The 20,031-nt window shown below is 46.6% G+C and overlaps 1 protein-coding gene across 5 annotated transcripts in view; it reads right to left on the reverse strand.

Annotated features, from left to right (window-relative positions):
• The window catches only part of FLI1 (Fli-1 proto-oncogene, ETS transcription factor), an 86,917-nt gene that overhangs the window by 32,538 nt on the left and 34,348 nt on the right, over positions 1-20,031 (reverse strand). For all 5 annotated transcript variants that reach the window (XM_071768852.1, XM_071768850.1, XM_071768855.1 and 2 more), the window contains one exon: positions 4,647-4,858. In XM_071768852.1, coding sequence (XP_071624953.1) covers positions 4,647-4,858 — 212 coding nt within the window. The remainder of the gene's footprint in view (positions 1-4,646; positions 4,859-20,031) is intronic.

Below are 20,031 nucleotides of genomic sequence, written 5' to 3' on the forward strand. Positions count from 1 at the left end.
AATAAAGCAATTACTGTTCCATGGCCTCTGTCTAGGAATCACCTCTGGCTTTCATTAGAAAGAGCAAAAGAAAGGATTTCAGTGATTTCTGAGCCTGACTCAGCTGTGGTGTGTCAGATATTTCCTCCTCTTTTCTATCCCTTTCTTCCTATCCTTCCACTCCTCCTCTTTTACCACTTTTTTTTTTTTTTTTTTTTTTCCTTTTTAAACTTTGGTGTAAGTCCCTGTTTGGTCATCTCAATTTTAACCTTTACACTTGACATTCAGTTTTGTTGTTATGCTTGGGTTTGGTTTGCTTTTTGTTTTGTGTTTTTCTGTTCGGTTTGGTTTGGTTTTTTAGGGTTTGTTTTTTTCTCCAGTGAAGGCAGTAAGAACAGCCATGCTGTGACTCTGCTCCTGCTTCCCCTGCCAGGCAGGGCAGAGCCACAGCTCCTCAAAGCTTGTCTCTACCTGCACTTCAACCCTGCCTCTCATCCTGCTCTCAGAAACTCCTCAGGGGGAGATAAAATAAAAAAAATATGAAAAGGAAAGGAAAGGAAGGAAAGGAAAGGAAAGGAAAGGAAAGGAAAGGAAAGGAAAGGAAAGGAAAGGAAAGGAAAGGAAAGGAAAGGAAAGGAAAGGAAAGGAAGGAAGGAAAGGAAAGGAAAGGAAAGGAAAGGAAAGGAAAGGAAAGGAAAGAAAGGAAAGGAAAGGAAAGGAAAGGAAAAGGAAAGGAAAGGAAAGGAAAGGAAAGGAAAGGAAAGGGAAAGGAAAGGAAAGGAAAGGAAAGGAAAGGAAAGAAAGGAAGAACTGAAAGGAAAGGAAGAAGTGAAAGGAACAAGGAAAGGACAGAAAGGAAGGAAAGGAAAGGAAAGGAAAGGAAAGGAAAGGAAAGGAAAGGAAAGGAAAGGAAAGAAAAAAAGAAAAGAAAAAGAAAAGAAAAGAAAGAAGAAAAGAAAAGAAAAGAAAAGAAAAGAAAAGAAAAGAAAAGAAAAGAAAGAAGATCAGAAAAGAAAGAAAAGAAAAGAAAAGAAGGGACAGAGCTGTAGAAAAGCTGGAAACACAGGTGACAAAACTCCAACTGGATGAGGAAAGCCCAGAGGCTCAGCAGGGGCTAAAAGAATTGTGTGTCCATCACCCAGAGGTGGGTGCACACAGCAGGTGGACAGGAACAGCCCAGGGAATCCCACTAGAGGGCTCACACACCCCTCGGAGGGGATTTTTGTTCTTTCAGGCATCAGAGATGCTCCCTTTGTTTTGTTTTGAGAAAATGATCATGGCATAAAAATGTTCTCTGGCTTGTTTTAAGCCAGACAGAATTTGTAACCCAAGTCAGAACTACACAGCACTGCATCCTTTGCCTGCATCCAGCCCCTTGGAAATGTTCTTTCCGACTTGAAGATCAGACAAACTGTGTAAAGTCTTTTTACAAATCACTCCTTGAATGATGTAAATTTTTAGCTACAAGTGCAGCTCTGTAGCAGGTCAGTAAATACAGACAAAATACAGAGAAAACAATGCCTGCTGTTTGGCTCACTCTTTGCATTTGGAATTTACGTAAAATATAAAGAAAAACCCATTATTAAATGCATTTTTTAAAATGTTTAAATTGTATTAATTTTTCTAAATGATCCTCCTCTTTTAGAAAATGGAATTTAAAATGTGAAAGGTTTCTATTTTTATTTTAATTAGAAAATATTGTATTTATATCTCAACAACATCTAAAGATCCCAACAGAAATCCAGGCCTAGGATGGTGGGAACTCTGCAGGCACATTATAGGAGACAGATCTCTCCTGAATGAGCTATAAATGAAACAAACAAAAGACACAAACCCAGCAAAGAACAAAGATTGCAAACCATGCTGCCAGTCCCCAGTGAACAATACACAGAACATTTTGCAGTAAACCCCTGGAAAAGCTGGATTTGTGGTTTTTGCCTGCAACAGGTCAGTGCTACAACTACAAGACCATTTTTCTTTCCTGAGGAGGTGCAAGAAGCACAAAGATTTCAATTTTTCTGTGTTAGATTTTTATTTTTGGACACAAATCACAGGTGGAACACTGGGTTTTGCTGTCTGTGGAAGCAATTTTGGGGCCATATGCTGCATATGCCTGAAACTACTAGAAACCTGCACAAAACTCCTGCTTTTGAAAAGTACAACAATACAGAAGTCACAACTTCTCCCCTAAAAGAAAGATCTCTGAGCAGCTACAGCTGCTTTTTCCTACAGCTTTTTCCTACAGCTTTTACCCCTCCCCACAGTACACAAACCCTCCTCTCCAGCAGCTTCAGGTAGAGGTGAAGCACAGAATAAAGGCTGCTCCAGGCAGCTGGAACCTGGTGAGTGTGCTTGAAAAACAAGAGGAGAGGCAGAGGGAGAGGAGGGGGGAGAGGTTGTGTTATTCCCTTAGCAGGTCAAGTGAATCTGTACTGGGTTTGGTGTTTGCCACCCAGCTGGGGTGTCAGTCCTGCCAGGCAGCTGATGGATGGGCAGAGGAGCAAAGAACCTGAGTGGCCCAACCTGTGACAATGAGCTGCAGTGGGCATGCAGGAAAAATTAAATTTTTAGCCAGGAGTAAAAGGAGAGGAAGGGTAAGTCAGATAAATGGTTGGCTTGAAGCTCTTGTACTAACAGGGGGGGGGGGGGTTGGGACTGGGTGATCTTAAAGGTCCCTTCCAGCCCTGACAATTCTCTGATTCTATGATTTCCTTTTTGCTCAGAATAAACACACTTCTGGAGAGCCTTTCTCTGCAGGTATCAGAGAACTTGCAGTTGTTATTGAGTCAGTCTGTCACAGCAGTGTTATTTCCCTTTTTATCTGAGCAGGTGAGAAAACTGTAACACAGAGATCACAGTGGAAAGACACCCAAAGGATTTTAGGGATGGCTTAAGCAAACCAGCTTTGGTAGCCACACGTGGTTCTTGTGACTATCAAAAACCCAGCCTGCTGGGTTTTTTTTTCCATCCCTTTGCCTGTGTTATCAAGGAATGGTGTTTTCCTGGAAATAACTCATTTTCTCATGTTTTCAAACTTCCATTTTGAGACTGGAAAAACTAGTGCAAAAATCTGTGTAGATCTGCTGAAGTCCAGAAATGATACTAAGGTACAACTGAGGCAAGATCAAGTTGATCCTACAAATGATCACCATCAAAGCCCAACTGACACAAAGACTTTCATCTTGTAGTCAAATCAGCATCTCCTGTATACTTACAAAGAAAAAAAAACCCATGCTGCTGTTTGAAGTCTTTAACACCATCAGCTCACTACAGAGGTCTGAAAGTGCAAGGCTGCTTTCTATTTCAGACTCTGTACTTTGCTGAGTTCTCAGAAACCAGGAAAATAGGCTGTTACAGGAGCCCTAGACCAACCTTAAAGAAGAAAATCTGTAGGTTTTTTAGCAGCTTAACTGGCCTGTATTAACATTGTCCAAATGTTAGAGAAGTTTGTGACTTTGAAATTAAAATTTTAAATTAATTTGAACTCTCCAATCTAGTGGTAAAAAATAAAGTTGTTTTTGTTTATTGTCTGTACTTAAATCTGAAATAATTTGAAAATTTTACACATACAGTTTTTGTCCAAGAGGGTGCATTTTTTTCCCTAGGCTTTTGGCTTGTAGAAATCTGAGCTCTGATGATCAAGTAATGTCAAGACTTTGAATTTCTCATTCATGAGGGAAATGATTCAGCTCCCCCATCTCTGACTGCAGATGGTGAGGGGCCAAACTCCTCCCTCTTTGGCTAAAAGCTGTTGGAGCTACATCATAACCAACCTCCCTTTGGTGGTCAACACCACTGCTCAGATCTGCTCCTGGACTCTCTTTTCACCAGTGGTCACATATATTCACCCAGAAGCCATGGGGTTTGTTTTCTTGCACCTCATAGACTTCCACAAAGGACCTGTCTCTTTTTTCCTTCTCCATCAAGCTCTCCAGATTTATGTGATTGCTCCTGCCATGGCAGAGCATGAGTTTGGTTACAGATGGAAAGAGAAGTGTCCTCCTGTGGAGCCCACACAGCCCATCAGTGCAACCCTCACCAGCTCCCCTCTGGAGCACTGGTGTAAACCCTGACTATTCCTGCAGGACCAACTCCATCTTCAGGCACCCCTCGAACCACAGCACATTTGTGGGGTGCTGAACTAGGTGCTGAAATGTGTAATTTGCAGCAGTGTTTGCAGCCTGGACTCTGGGCTGGCAGTCTCATGTCCCAGTCTGTAGAAACACATCTTGCAAGAGCAAGATCCTCAGCTACAGAAAACTGGGCAAGGAGCATGGGGAGCAGGCTGTGGTCTGACAAAGGGCTGAGTTTGCTGCTGAGCACCCACAGATGTGCTTTGCTTGGTTTTTTCAGATTCAGCAAGACAAGAGGGCACAAGAGGTCTCAAGTTGTGCCAGGGGAGGTTTAGGTTGGACATTAGAAAGAATTTCTTTCTGGAGAGGGTGATCAGACACTGGAATGGGCTGCCCAGGGAAGGGGTGGATTCTCCATCCCTGGAGATATTTCAAAAGAGCCTGGATGTGGCACTCAGTGCCATGGGCTGGGAACCACGGGGGGAGTAGATCAAGGGTTGGACTTGATGAGCTCTGAGGTCCCTTCCAACCCAGCCAGTTCTAGGATTCTGTGATTCTATGATTCATCAGGTGTGGAAAAAGGAGTTTCCTTACCTTGAGCCATTCATGTGGTCATATTCCCTTTTGACATTGACCCGGACAGGCTGGTTAATCCATTCCTGCTGGGGGGGCAGGGGGTTGATTTTGTGGGGCTGCCCATAGTCAGGGTTCCCTGAGGCTGTCATCTCTGCCTTGGGGAGCTGCGTGGCCGCGCCGTACGTGGAGTCAAAGAGGGATTGGTCGTCGCTCACCACCGACAGAGCCTCCTGAGGAGAAAAAAATAACAGTGCTCAGAGTCATGACTAAACCAGTAACCCCGTTCTGATTCTCTCTTTGAGCTGGTGAGCACCTGCAAGGGCCTCCCAGCTGCCCAGCACTGTCTGAATCACCCATCTGCCAGGACTGCAGGTTGAGTTGTGCTCTTTGGGGTTCACCAAGCCCTGTGCCAAAGCTGCTGCCTTGCTCTGGGGGGGGAAGGGTTCAGGTTAACTCCATTTCTGCAAACAGTAAGGGTGGCTGCTGGGTGCCAGACCATTCCCCTTGCTTGCTGGAAGCAGCTTGGTCTGCAGTGTTACCTGCCCACCAGCCTGCAGCTGCTGGTCCAAAATCAAGCAGAGAGAGGTGTAGTATGTAAGGTTTCTGGAGTGTCATTTGGAGGTCTATGCATCTTCTTTCAAAGGGTTTCATGTAGTGTTTATATTTTGAGGTTACCAGGGAAAGTGTTGCAGTCAGTACAGGTCAGAGTTATGGGTGTTAGTGGTGGGATAAAAAATGTATTTAAACTTTTTGTTTATTTTGTGGGAAATGTAGAACTGGTGAGTTACCAAACCGGTGCATTTCTAGAAATGCTTAAACCCAGGAAACTGCCCCCTTTTTTTTTTTTTTTTTTTTTTTTCCCCTGCTGAAACTTCAAATGTCAACCCCAAAAAATGTTTGACTATCAATTTCCTTGCATTGGGCTTTCTAAATGAAGCATGCCAGGCTCAGAAAGGCTTTGGCACAGTCCTGCCTTATTTGGAGTGCATCTGACAGGGTCTGCATGTTCTTTCTGGAGCTCAGTTAAGCACACACAGCACAGCTGCCACTGGGGCTGGCAAGCCAGAAACTCAACCAGGAACCTTCCAGACTACAAGCACACACAGCTTGGATGTGAGTTACTGGAGGAGACTTCTGAAACCAAGGCAGGGACAGACCTAAAGCTGCTGTGCTGCTGAAGTCTCAGTGCTCCAGATTCACAGCACACAGCCCAAATCATGAGCTTTTAAAAATAAGAAATTATTGCTCTCTCCCCACCTCTCCCCAGCAGTCATTTCTGAGGTGAGTTTTGCAAATGTTTTGTCACATTTCAGGGAAACTGAAATTCTGAAAAGTGCAGCTGCTGGAATGCTCCAATTGCATGAGTGCAAATCAGGTGTTTCCAGACTCAGGACAGCATCAGGAAAAATGTCAATGCTTAGAGTTTGCTGGGGAAATGAACTCAGGTCAGTGCTCTGCAGTCACCACAGTCAGCACTGCTCTGCCTCAGGTCTCTGACCATGCAACAAAACCTGGAGTTTGAGTGGGCCTGACTGAGTTCAAGAGATCCCTCAAACATCTGCATAAGTTCTGCTGAAGTTCAGTGTTATGGTAGAAGATTTATGTGAGCAGCCTCTCACACTGCTGAGATGTGAGGGCTGCAGCTTTTAAACAAAAAAGGTAGAGCTTTTACCCCACACTGCCTAAAGCTGTGGTGTCAAGGGGCTCAGACTGCAGCCACCCATTCCAGCAGTTCTGTCTTGGTGGATGCACAGCCCTTCAAAAATACCCCTTCTCTTTTTTCTGCTTTAGTTAGAGTAAGGTAGGGAGTGGAAGGTGCCCCTCAGAAGAATTGCCTTGTGGTGCAGTCCTGAATGATCACAGCCTTGTGTCAGGAACTCCGTACAGGGACTGAGACAAACTCCAGGCTAGAAACTCTGTAGAAGGGCAGATGAACACTAGATCTGATGACAGCTCTTGAGAGAGGGCAAACCTTTCCCCCAGAGGTGAGGATGCAGTGACTTGCTGCTTCTCTGCCTCTCTGAAGTCAGGATGTCAGGCAGGGGTTCCCAAATGACACAACTTCTATAGATCTCTGCTTCCTCTCAGCACAAAAATTGGGGGTTCCCTACCTTGTGGCAGAAGGTGGTAGGTGAACCCCAAATACCTGGGGTGCTGGACTGATTTATGACACTCTAGACCCATAAGTCTTATTGCTCAGAGGCAAGGAAACCACTGCCAATTCATGAAATAAAATTTTTAAATGCTTGGCTTTGGACATTTCCAGTCTGAAGACACACACAAAATTTGGGTTTTGTTAGGGAAAAAATATCCAGGGAAATTTTTTTTCTGCCTCAAGGCATTTCTCTTCTGAAGATGGAAAAAAAAAAAAAAGGAAAAAAAAAGGAAAGCAGTGGTCTTTTTGGCTTCCCCCCACAAAATAACACAGAAACAAGAGCCCAGCAACACCCACCCCAAAGAACAGCCTCGGGATCAATGATTGGGGCTGCATCCAAGTCTTCATGAACACAGGCAAGAAGCATGCTCTTCCCTGACACCCAGAACATCTGATGGAGATGCCTGCCTCCTCGGATAAGGATCTGCCTTGAAAAACCAAGATGCTGCTGGCCCCTGCCTCCAGCAGCAACTGGTGTTACTGGGAACAGTGAGAATCTGCTGGGCAGGCAGCAGTTGCACTGAGAAGTTCTGCATTTTGCTGCTTGACTGCACACAGACCACCAGCTCCACCATCTCTAAAACCCTGTCACACCCAGGAAAAGAAATTCAAATGTGGCAGCTGCCACCAGAGCAGGCCCAGGCTGTGGAATCATTTGAGCTAAGCCCCTGAGTTAGTGCCAGCCACAAAAGCTGCAGACTGAAGGCTCTGGGGGAACTGAAGACACCCAGAGCAGATGAGGCAGAGATAGTGGCTTGTAACACCTGCTTGTGCTGTGGGTCCTGCATGCAGAGAGCAAACAAACCTTGCTGGTGGCATGCAGGGGAAGTTGGGTGGTGTGCTGCCAGCCCTGGCTCCAACCACCTCCTCCCTGCAGCTACAGCTTGAGAGAACAGCCAAGGAGTAGCAAGGAACAGGTAGGCTTTAGCTGGCAGGGATGGGATGTGGGGACTGCTCAGGTGATGTCCAAGAAGTGAGGACCACCTGGGAGCCAGGTTCACTCTCTTGGCTTGGCTGTGTCCATGTACAACCTTCCTTGTGCTCACTTATCTGCTTGGCTGGATTCAGTCTGGGAGCTCTGATCTGCTCTGAAAGTGTTTGGCTTCAGTTCTGGCTGAGGAAGAGCTCAGCTGAATAGCAGGGGGTGGATTTCTAACCCCTGGAATGGAGAAGGACTCAGTGTTTGGTGATGGGCAGCCAGGTGGAGGTGTTAAAGGTGCTAACATAACCTAACCAGACAGACCACAGCTCACCAGGGTTCCCCCCCATGCTGCTGCCTCCCGGGCTCTGTCCTTGAGCTGCCCAGACTGAGTCTGAGACAGGGGTCTTGTGTGTATTATTCTGGCATATATGTTACATTATATTGCCTCTGGGAATAGGCTAGCTTCAGTTTTTCCAGGTTTTAATCACATTCCTGGCATAAATGTGGCAAGGCTTGTCTGCAGCAGCTCACAGCACGACGAGAGGAGAGTTGGGCTCCCCAGGAAGCACAGAAGGGTGAACAGCCCCAACTGAAAGGCTCCCATTGCTGTGCCTGCTGAACCAGCTTTGCACAGAGCTGGCACACACTTCTGGATGCCCCAGACATGAACATGGGATACTCCTCTTGTTAATAACTCTTTCCAGTTGCATGAGGTTGAATTTTTCTTTTTTTTTTTTTTTTGGAAAATTCATCTAGACCCAGTCTAAGTGCTTCAGTAAGGTAAAAACTTGGAGTTTGGCCCTGGTTGCTGCAGGAAAACGAGTCTGTTCTGGTCCTGAACTGAGCAGAACATTGGTGCCAGTACAGGAACAGAATGGGTTTGAGAACCAATCCCAAGATAAAAATCAGAGGAAAGTCTGCCATGCAGATAGGTGGTGTGAATCCTCACCATTCACCTCAAGCTCTGCTGGCTGGCACAGTCTCTGTGGCACTGGTGACTGCACCAGGACTGGAGCCATCCCCAGGTTAGCCTGATGTCCTCACTAACCCCGAAAGTTCAGGTTTTTAACCTTATCCAAAGGTCACTGGCAAGGAAAGCTCACTGGGAGTTCCCATTTCCCTGGGTTCAGCTCTGAAAACAAGAGCTGGTGAGGTGGCATCAGCCAGTGCTCTCATCCCAGAGATAACCCAGTGGCTGCAGGAACAGCTCTTCCCAGGTTCCTGCAGTGCCTTTCCAGGCACTGAGTGCTGCATTGGAGCTCTTTACATTCACTTTTTTGGCCATTACCACACTTAAAGAGCATGGCTAAAGATCAAAGGTTCATCCTCCTCCACAAAATCTGACTGACAAGGGAAGAAAATGCTGAGTACTTGAACCATGGTGGAAAGGTTGCTTTCACCTCTAGAGGGGTGACTTTTTTTTTTCTTTTTTTTTTTTTTTTCTTTTTTTTTTTTTTTTAAAGAGAATGTTCCCAACCATCTGACAAGCCCAGAGGTACAAAGCAAAGCACCAAAGTATGAGGTGACAGCAGCAATGTGCCTTACACACACGGCCTGAGGTTAGCTCAGAGGATCTATTCCTCTAAGAGAAATTGCTTTGGCACTGCAGTTTTACAAGTCAGCACTTCTGCTGCCAGCATCTCATATGAGCAGAAAAGAGATAACATCAGATTTGCAAGAAATTGAGTCAAATATAATGCCATGTCAGGGCATGGTCTTAAGTTGTGCCAGGGGAGGTTTAGGTTGGACATTAGAAAGAATTTCTTTCTGGAGAGGGTGCTCAGGCATTGGAATGGGCTGCCCAGGGAAGGGGTGGATTCTCCATCCCTGGAGATATTTCAAAAGAGCCTGGATGTGGCACTCAGTGCCATGGGCTGGGAACCACGGGGGGAGTGGAGCAAGGGTTGGACTTGATGAGCTCTGAGGTCCCTTCCAACCCAGCCCATTCTGTGATTCTATGATTCTATGATTCATGTTCATCTTGGGGCAGCAAAATCGGATGGATCAGGCACTGAATTTGGAGGCAGGATGTTATTCTCATCCCTGGCCTTGATCCTGGGCATACCCTTTAGTGATACACTTCCCTCTCTGCCTTTTTCCTCCCTTTTCTGTTGCCCTGAGCAGTGCATTCTATGAGCTCAGTGGGGCACAGAGCCTCCTCCAGTGCTGGAAAACAAACAGGAATCCTTCCAATAATTGAAAGCAAAGCCTGGACTGCAAGCCCACACTCTGATGCAGTCAGTCTTTACAACACACCTCACCAACACAACAAGAAAGACCCCTGGAAGGTTTTCCAGCACACTTTTCTGGAGATTTGCTGATGCTCTTCCACCTTTTCTTCCAGCACATGGCGTGGTTGGTGCAAGGACCCCACATAACTCCCCCTGGAAAATCATAATCCCAGGCATTTCCTTGCTAACAACCACAATCCAACCTTGTGCCCTTCTCAATCAGTTTAAGGGCTGCTTCTCCAGGGGAGGATTTGTGGGCTGGAGCATCCGAAGGCTGCAGGGGAAGCATCAGCTGCTGCTCTGCAGCTCCTCAGCCTGCCTGCAGCACTGCACAGGGACAAGCAGCACTCTGCTCCCAGCCTTTTCCAGCTGAGCCCCTGGAATTCACCTTGTGGCAACCCAAAGGCTGGAAATCCCTGTCCCAGGTCTGGCCCTGGGATGGGAGGAGATGCAGCCTGGCTTTCCCTGGGCTAAGGATGAAGGAGAAGGCAGAGTGTCTGTAAGAGAAAGTCTCTGCAGAATGGAGGATTTCTTTTTGTCTATCAAGGAGGGATTTAATTTACTTACTTTGATGACATCCCACACTGCAATAATTTTGCTTTTTTTCTGCACCAGAGACTTGCTGAAAGCTCCAGAGCAGGTCAGCTACCTGGAGGAATTGCCACACAAGCTGTGCTCTGCAGCTCAGGCTGCCTTTACCTTTCACCTTGCACCCTGAGCACTACATCAGAGCTGGAGCCTTGGGATGCTCCAGCATTTCTTTACAATTCACAGAAATGGGAAACCACAGCTCAGTAATTCATGCTTGGGGGAAAGAAAGCAGGAGTAAGATAGGCATAAATAGCAAAACCACACTGCAATTAGCCAGCTAAAAAAAAGGGGGTAAAATGATTTTGCAAAATTTATCATTAGGAAATATATATATTGTTTTTTTATTTTTATGTTTGCTACTTCCACAAAACACCAAGTGAGTAAAAGATGGCTGCTAAAATGAATGTTTCATTATTTTGATCTAGACACCCTCAAAACATGACTCAAAAAGGAAAAAGCCTATTAAACCATGCTCTGTACTTCACTTTTCAGAAGAGCACTTGACTTCGTGCACACTTTTTATAGGACACAGGGTGATGAGTTTGTTTCTCAGCCTTTTTTTCACATAAATAATTTCAAAGCCTATTTAGGTTTGTTTCCAACAGGCTAAATACCCAGTGGGAATACTCAGGACACACTACTCCTTCCCAACAAGCTGCTGCATTAGCCCCAGACATGGCAGCTCCAGGAGGTGCACAGGACCAGGAGAACAACTGGGAAAACAACCAAAGAAGAACCTGCCCAAAGTACTGCTGAGGCCTCTTCATCTTTTAAAAGGAATAGGATGAAACCTGAAAGGCTGGACATGTCTGATAGATCACACCTCAATCATCCCTGTTCCTAAATCCTGGAAGTGTACTGTAGCTCCTCCTTGGAGAAGGGCAGCTGTGCTTTGGAGCAGGGAACATCCCCACCAGTCTCCAGGTGGCTTTCCCACATCCCTGGGCCCACAGAGGGATTCCCCAAGATCTCCTGACACCTCAGGTGCTCCACACCCAGCCCTGAGATGTCTGCCCAAAATTACAACTTCTGCCTTCCCTTCCCAGGGAGAATTCCCGTCAATTTCTGCCATCCAAGACACACGAGATGGTTCAGAATGAGCACTGAATCTTGGGGATAAAATGTTAAAGTGCTGGAAACTTTGTCACTGGCAAGCATGGAGCCAGGTTTCACTTTTTGGCAGCTAATTTCACTACAAAAGGGTTTGCCTCCATGAATCCACCAGTGTAACCCTGCTGGGGCAGAACTCGAGGCCTCCCAAGATCTTTTCCAAGCCATGCCACAGAAAATCAATCAGCTTTTGCCATGCACTAACACTCTCCTCAGCCAGTTTATTGTGCTTTTATCCCCCCTGATCTCTGCCCACAGCTTTTCTGCTCCAGAGTTGCCCCTGCTCACTAAGAATAACCTGACACCACGTGGGGGATTACTTTCCAGAGCTGGGCAGTCAAATCTGCCAAGCTCTACTTCACCTTCCTTTTAATTTTTTTTTTTTTTTCCTCACCCTTGTAAAATAATTGACTTGCATGGAGCAGATGTGTTTGTAAACAGAGACACATGGACATAACTGTGAGCACACACACTTCAGTAAATATTATTGTAGCATTTTTATGGTCTTTTCTGCTGTAGACACATGAAGGGAAACTTCAAGATGGTTTCAGGGTCTGGCTTCCTGACAAACCCAAACCATCCTGCAGAATAAATGCAGAAATTGTGTGCTGACCTCAGCTTTGTCCTGAAGAACCCACTGCCCGACTCCTCTCCTTGATGTAGTGCCAGAGGCTGCTTTGCAGGGGTAATTTTTCATCACAGCTTTGCAGACTGACCATGCAATTTGTTTCAGAGGACTTGAGCTCACGTTAAGCTGCGTTTGCCTATTGCAGCTGTGCCACCAGCTCTTTCCAAGGGGAGCTTTTTTTGGTGGGATTTTTACTCATACCAGAGACAACGTAACAACCTGGCTACTTCTGTTTTCCAGAGAGCAATAAACTCTTTTCAATATAAATAATCCAGCCTAGAATGGGAAAATATAAATTGAGAAACCCAAAAGTTCTGGGGGGGTTGTCATGGGAGAGGGTAAGTCACATCACAGGCTGCCTTGGAAAGTGACAAGGAGTGGAGTCTTTGGAGCACGAAGGAATAGGTGCAAACCACAAAATCTTATCCTTTCAGTGGGGCTGCCCCCTGCCACAGGCCTGGAAACTGTAAAAAAGTGATCTCCCAGGAATTCAAGATCAGGGAGGTGGCAGTTTAGAGAGACACAAATATTTCAGGATTTCAGGTTCCTCTGAGCTCTGACTCACTGCTACCCCAGTGCCCATTCATTATTTTGCGTTTGACTTTGATACCATTGTCCCTGTTACATTCACAAACACCCCACTCGTATCCTGTTTTGTTCCCTGACACCATTCCCATCACAATCACAGGAAGCCCATCAGGAAACATTCATCGGGTGCTCTTGTGTTTCCATCCGCAGAGAACAAAACATGCACTTTCAGCCCAAGATGACTTATTCCAGACTGAGGAAAAACAACAGCTGAAAGAATCAAAGCAGAGTTTCCAGGAGAGATTGCAGCCTCTGAGACAGGGGCAGGAGTCCTGAGCCTCTTACCTAAGGGAACGCTTGGGGATGGAAAGGTTCAGGCAGAAGGAAGTTAGAGGTGTAATCCATCACTGCCATGCACAGTGCAAGGTCTGGACACTGTAGCAGAGGGGCAAAGACAAGTCCAATGCTGCAGCTGAATCCTAAACCAGATGTGGCTTGAGATTTCAGGAGCTGGGGCTCCAATCTCTTTGTGTGCTGGGTTTGGCCCTGGGTCCCTGAGCTACGTTTGGTTTAAATCTGTGCTCAGGGTCCCAGTGCTGAGGAGATTCAGACCATAAATTCAGTGTTTCAGCCCAAAGCTGGTTGCTTAGGTTTGTTGTCAAGCGTGCACCACATGAAATATGGAGAGATAAGAGGAAATGAGGGAGGTGGTTCAGCACTGGAACCCCCAGAAGCACATGCACACCCTCGATACAGAGCTGGGGAACTGTTATCTGCCTCTTCACCAGAAAAAACACAAAACCAACCCAACAAAAATCAGCATATACAGGGACAGACAAACCCCGAGGTTGAGATTTTTGAAAGAGCCCGAAGTTACACAAATTACACTCCCAGTTAGCAGGACCTGGGACCCACAGCCCCTTGAATCCATCTAAAATACCACCTTTGATCCCTGTAAAACACGAAAAAAACCCTCATGGGAGTGGCCAGCCAGAAGAGGAGCAGTCAGCAACAATACCCAGAGCAGGTTTTCCATTTCCCTTGCCCACTGGCTGCAAACACAGGTGCCATCCCTGCCCAGCTGAGAGCTCCATAAAGCCCTGCATTGATGCCTTGGTGCATACCCAGCCTCTGCTGGCTCCTGAGCCAGTTCCAAACTGGTCTCCTCCACTTGGCAGGGGAACTGAGGGCTGCCACCCTGCTGGGATGGCAGGGAGCTGTGTTTTTCTTGTGCAGAGAGCCCAGCCCCTGTGGCTCCAGTGACGAGATTGTTTCTGCATACGCCTATAGGAAAAGCAGAGATTTTGTGAACAAGGCTGCTCGTGGCATTCCAAGGAAAACAGCTCAGCAGGATTACACTGAGATATTTTCTTTGTCAATCTCAGTCGAGATATTTGAACAGGAAAAGCCAGTTTACACCACTGGAAGTTCTCAGAGGCTTTTCATTTCTTTGCAATGGAAGACTGATATTTTAATTTTGGTGCAAGAGAAAGGCCTGGGAGGATGCAGGGGCAGCCATCACTCCTGGACAAAAAGCTGTGGGGTCAAGGCCCACACTGGCACCTGGGCTGGAGCCCAAAGGTAACACTGCAACACAAAAAGGAGCTAACAAGGTGCTATTTTTCCTAGTGATACTGAATATCACAGAGAAAAGACAACCCTAGCAACACTTGTGTGTCAGGAAACTGAAATACTAAAATAGCTTCTCATGCCTATTGCTGCAGACAAACATCCAGACTAAATACATCTAACTCCATCTCTGGTGTCCCAGCCACTAAACTCAGCCAGTGAATGCTGCCTCTTGGCTAACTCAATAGCAGATGGAGTGAGAGTAAAAAGTAAAAAGTCACTGGCTCTGTTTATAGCTGCTTTAATGTCCCTGTGCCTCAGTTTCCCTAGCTGTATGGTGCCTGTCCCTGAAAGAGCTCGGAGTTTGGAGAGCCCAATGTCCTTGGAACAAGCAATGTCCCCGAGCTAGAGCTGCCAGACAAAAGCAAAACTTCTCCTCTGAGACTGAGCAAAAAAAAAAAAAATTTAGCAAAATCTCTTATCAGTAACAATTAACAGAAAGTCTTTTGGTTTTATCAGCTTGGTACTGAGAAGGGCTGTGAGCCTCGCTGAGGTAAATGAGGTCTCTTGTGCCCAGGGCTGGTTTTCCATACCTCTGGGAACCAATGTCTTCTTCTCCCCAGCTCCCCCAGCCCTGCCAGGGGGGCAGAGGCTGAGGATGGGTTCCTGGCAGGGAGCTCAGAAGGTTTTGCTGCAAGGGATGGAGGGGAGAAGCAGAGCACAGACTCACAGTGTGTTTGGGAGGGAGAAGGCTGGGATCCAGCAGTCAAATCCCAGCCCTGAGACCCATTCAGTGCTACTGGGGGTCACTGGGTTCTTCATCCCACGTTCTCCTCTGCTGAAGGGGATGCTAAAAGCACACAAGCCCAAGGGCCAATTTAGGGCTGATTCCACCAAGTTTCTGTCATCTCCAGGACCTTCACACGATGCCTCCACTCATCTGCACAGCCCCACCTGCAGCAGTTCATGTTATGACTTTGTTTCACTCGGTTTTAATGAAAATCATTAGCTCTGGTTTGATTACTGTGAGTCTGGAGCTGTCAGGCTGCTGCTTTCAGAGCTCAACCAGAGCAAGGCAGTGTCTGGGGGTGCCATGGGAATGTCACATTCATTGTGCAGCATGGGAACTAAAGTGACCAAACCAAATGCTCCAAGTCATTTGGTGGAGTGTAGCTAAACTAAGATTAAAACCCATCTCCCCCCCAGAATCTCACCTTCCTATAGAGAAGGGGACTGCCCTCACCAGCAGCACTTTGTGATCTCTCCTGAGCTGATTGAAGTGCTTTTTCCTTCTACTGGAGGGTTTCTTACACTCAGATCATGCTAAAACAAATAAGAAGCAGGCCCCTGGGCACATCTCCATGTTCTTAGCAGAGCTGATAGGGCTGCTCTTATCTCCAACAGGGCAAGTCCCCTGAGCTGTGTTGAAAAGCCTTTTATCAGATGCAATTGAAAGAGAGTTCTGAGATGCAGCTCTGCAGCTCTGCCAGGGACGTGGGGCTTCTGTCTCAATCTCCTCTGCTTTTGTTTAGCATTGGGGTGAGGGAGTAGGACAAGGTCCTGGTTTTGGGGCCAGCAAGCCAGGGCTGCTCCTTGCTCCTTCTCTGCAACAACTCTCCCCTCCCTCAGCCAGAGGAAAACCCTGTCAGAAATGGCTTAACGATCTTCTAATATTTCCATGCAATTAAAGGCCACATCTGTCTCCCAGACCCCGTCCTCCTTTGCTAATGTACAGACATGAACTAAACAGTCTGTCTTGTCGACCCAGAGGGTAACAAAGGAGCCCATTCATAGCACAGGCACTGGGGTGATGCTGTGTGTGCAAAATGAAATAGAGTTTGCATTTGGAGAATAACCTGTGCTGGAGCTAGCAAGAGATTTCTGCTCTAATAAATCAATCAGCTTTACTGGCTAATAAAATATTCCCCCCCCCCCCCCTCCTCCTCCTAATTCTGACTGTGCTAACCAGACAGCCACCCTGCAGAGAAACTACAGGTTCTGGGCAAAAGTGAGAACCTGTGCTAGCTTGTTATTAAAACTAAAAGAAGAAAAAAAAAAAGTATCGGCTTGGCTGGAATTTTTCAAGCAGCTTGAGAGTTATCAGCAGGCCAAGGGCTTTGGGTGTCACCTCTGCAGCCCCAGCTGTGTCACCACTGGCTGCAGCAAGCTCCCAGGTTCTGCTCCTGCCTTTGCTTGGTTCCTCCTGAGGAAAATGGGAGCATTGCAGAAAAGAAAAGGAAAAAAAAAGCAACCCACGAGACCAAAATAACAACCAGCCACACTCCGAAGACCCATTTTTGATTTGTTAGTGAAACCGAGGGCTTAAAAAAAAAAAAAAAAAAAAAAAAGAAAACAAGACAATGCAAATTTTGGCATAGTCCCAAACCAATACCAACACCATGTTTTGCCCTGACTCAGAGTTTCAGGTAATACCTGTGTGCATCCAGATGGACAGGGCAGCTCAAGGGATATTATACATATTCCTTCTTTTTTAACATTTTGTTTGTAAGTGCCTTGGGGGACTGGGTTGCTGAGAGGTTTTTTTACACTTTCTTGAGCACATTGGCATTCTGGCCCATGTTTGGTGCAGGTCTGTATCTCTGCTTGGTGCTGCACAGTACAAATACACTACTAATGGTCACACCTCAACACAGCTCATTTCCTCAGCTTTCAAGCTATCAGGAAATGTGCAGGAAGCCCAGAAAAGATGGTGCTGTGGTTTCAGTACAGAGTGATATTTGGGAGATGGGGGCTCCTAAGCCATCTGGGCAGCAAAATTGTCTCTTTAACTTGGAAGTTCCCTGTGTAAACAAGGGGCAAATGTGGGCATCGAGACCACAGGGTTAGAGATGGACAACCCTAGGATGTAGTGAGATATTTTTCAGATCCTGAGGAAATGATGGAGGCTGTGAGAAAGCCAAATGATTCTCCAGAGGAGTCACCTCAAGTTAATGGGAACATTTTCAGGTATTCTGAATGTTCCACTGCACTTTTAACCTTTTCTGTTTTCTTACAACTTTCTGTGACGATTCTGAAGCATCACAACTGGCTGATCTTTCTAACAAAACCTGGAAAACCTCAGAAAGCACCAAGTAGGGCTTTCAGCAAACTGTCCAAAATCAGCCTTTCCCATGACTAGGTAGGGCTGCAATAAATCTGCATCCTTCTCATGAAAAGCCACTAAGCTGAAAAAGGGCAGACTATAGATGGATCTTCTTGTATACACTCCTGGTACAAATACAGAGTGAATTCTTTGACTGTTCGTGGAGATGGGGCCAAATCAAGCCTTGTAGGGCTTGCTAATGTGGCAGCAAAGCCAGCAGAAGTTTTGCCTTTGTCTTTGGGGTGATGTGTGGTTGAATCTTCAGTGTAGCTCTCTGCATACTCCTGCCCTTCAGTGTGAGTGCCCGAGTGACACTGACTGTGTCCAGTTCTGGGCCCCTCAGCTCAGGAAGGAGATTGAGGTGCTGGAGCAGGTCCAGAGAAGAGCAAGGAGGCTGTGAAGGGATCCAGCACAAGTCCTGTGAGGAAGGGCTGAGGGAGCTGGGGGTGTTGAGGCTGGAGAAGAGGAGGCTCAGGGGAGACCTCATCACTCTCTACAACTCCCTGAAAGGAGGTTGGAGCCAGGGGGGGTTGGGCTGATATCAGTGGGACAAGAGGGCATGGACTAAAGAATTTTTTCCTAATATCCAACCTAAACCTCCCCTGGCAGAGCTTCAGCTCTGCCAGGGGAGGTTTAGGTTGGATATTAGGAAAGGATTCTTTGCAGAGAGGGTGCTCAGGCATTGGAATGGGCTGCCCAGGGAAGGGGTGGATTCTCCATCCCTGGAGATATTTCAAAAGAGCCTGGATGTGGCACTCAGTGCCATGGGCTGGGAACCACGGGGGGAGTGGATCAAGGGTTGGACTTGATGAGCTCTGAGGTCCCTTCCAACCCAGCCAGTTGTATGATTCTATGATTCTATGACTCCAATGCAGACTGTGGGCATGATCTGTCCTGGCAAAATCTCAATATCTAAGCAGTCAGAGCCTGCAGACTTTTAATGGTATTTTAAAACTTTATACAGACGTGCAAAGAAGGAATTTGAGGCTTAAAAATATTTCTAAGGAAATCTGGGTAGTTCTTACCTGGTTGCTTTCATTTGCCTGCACAGGTACCTCAGTATCTTTCAGAATTCTGACATGGTGGCAACCAAAAATACACCAGATTCCTACCCTGGGGGGAAGGGGAGGTCTCTAAGAGACACAGGTAAAGATGAAATAAAAGCTGCACCCCTGATCTGGGATACCTTGGGGTCCCAGATATCTTGGGATCAGACCTCCCCTGCTGACTCTCAGCTTTTCCAGGAGTCCAGGGCAGAAGAGTGGCAGAAACCCTTCCTCAGGGTCTGACAGTCTCTTTCCTCATCAGCATCCTCTCAAGAGCAAGTTTTTTGCTGGCCAACACTCAGTAATTCAGCAGTGCCTCTTTGTCTGCTGCCCTGCCTGTTCCTCTGAGGTTGTGGTGAGGATTAAGGATTAAGTTTCTCTTCAATGGGGACAACAAAGAGATTTGAAACATTGCTTCAGATGATGTTTATAGCACAAACAGTAAGACTGAAATCAGCTGCTCACAATTTGAGGAGACCTGTTGGGTGACTGGGTGACAAAACACATTAGAAAGCTGCTGCCAACTAGCAAAAGGGCCTTGTCATCATTACTGGATGCAGAACACTGGGTGTGAACTGGGTATGAACAACCAGAGAGCACAGGAAGAGGGATCTCACAGTAGCCTGGAAGCAGATTTCCACATGCAGCAATTGCAGTTCTCAGAAGAGAGCTACAAAGTGGAGGTGCTGGTACTGCAGCAGCACTTCAAGAGGTTTTGAGACATAACCAGAGGCTCTCTTGTTGCCTCAGAGCTCTACACATTCATCTCTCCCCCCAAACTCAGTGCTTTTGGTTGGGAAGGAGAAGGTAAGAAAGGCAGAAAGCCCAGAGGCTGGCTGGCAGTGTCCACTGAGTGAAGATGTGTCACCCACTGCTTGGTGACTGCTGCTACTTCTTGGTGTCACAGGAGATGTAACATGTCTGGGGGTGGCAGAGGACCCCAGGGTCAATCATCAGGGAAGAAATTTCTTGAGATCATCAGAGAAAACTGTCAGGTGGGTGTCAATAAACGTGGCAAAATATTGCCTTGCTCCTCACTTACTAAAGCTCACGTTTTGGAGTAGATTTCAAGCCACTTTTCCCACCTATGGAAAACTTTCCTTGAACATGCAACGAAACAAAGCACAAACACATCATCCAGTGAAGACCAAGCAGTAAAATCAGGCTGAGAACCCAGTATTTTGGGTTCTCACAACACTGCCCTAGGTGCTGAGCTGTGCCCTGCAGGTAAGGTGTTTTCCTCAGGGACACCTTCAAAGTGAAAGGAATAAATGGGAACCAGGCAAGCAAAATACATTCTATCCCTCATTTACAGCTTTTGAAAATCCCACTCTCTGCCTTATAACAGTTCAGATAAAAGTTGTACAGAGGTAAAAATGTCAGTGAGCAGGAGCAGAGCACTCTGTCTCTGTTTCATCCATCAGGCCTTTCCCCCTGCTATTCCCATTTCCTTCCTTGCCTTTCACATGAAACGTATCCATTGCACACACCCACTCAGCCTCACTTCTTCACATTCACAG

Source organism: Heliangelus exortis, chromosome 26, assembly GCF_036169615.1.
Source record: "Heliangelus exortis chromosome 26, bHelExo1.hap1, whole genome shotgun sequence".
NCBI lineage: Eukaryota > Metazoa > Chordata > Aves > Apodiformes > Trochilidae > Heliangelus > Heliangelus exortis.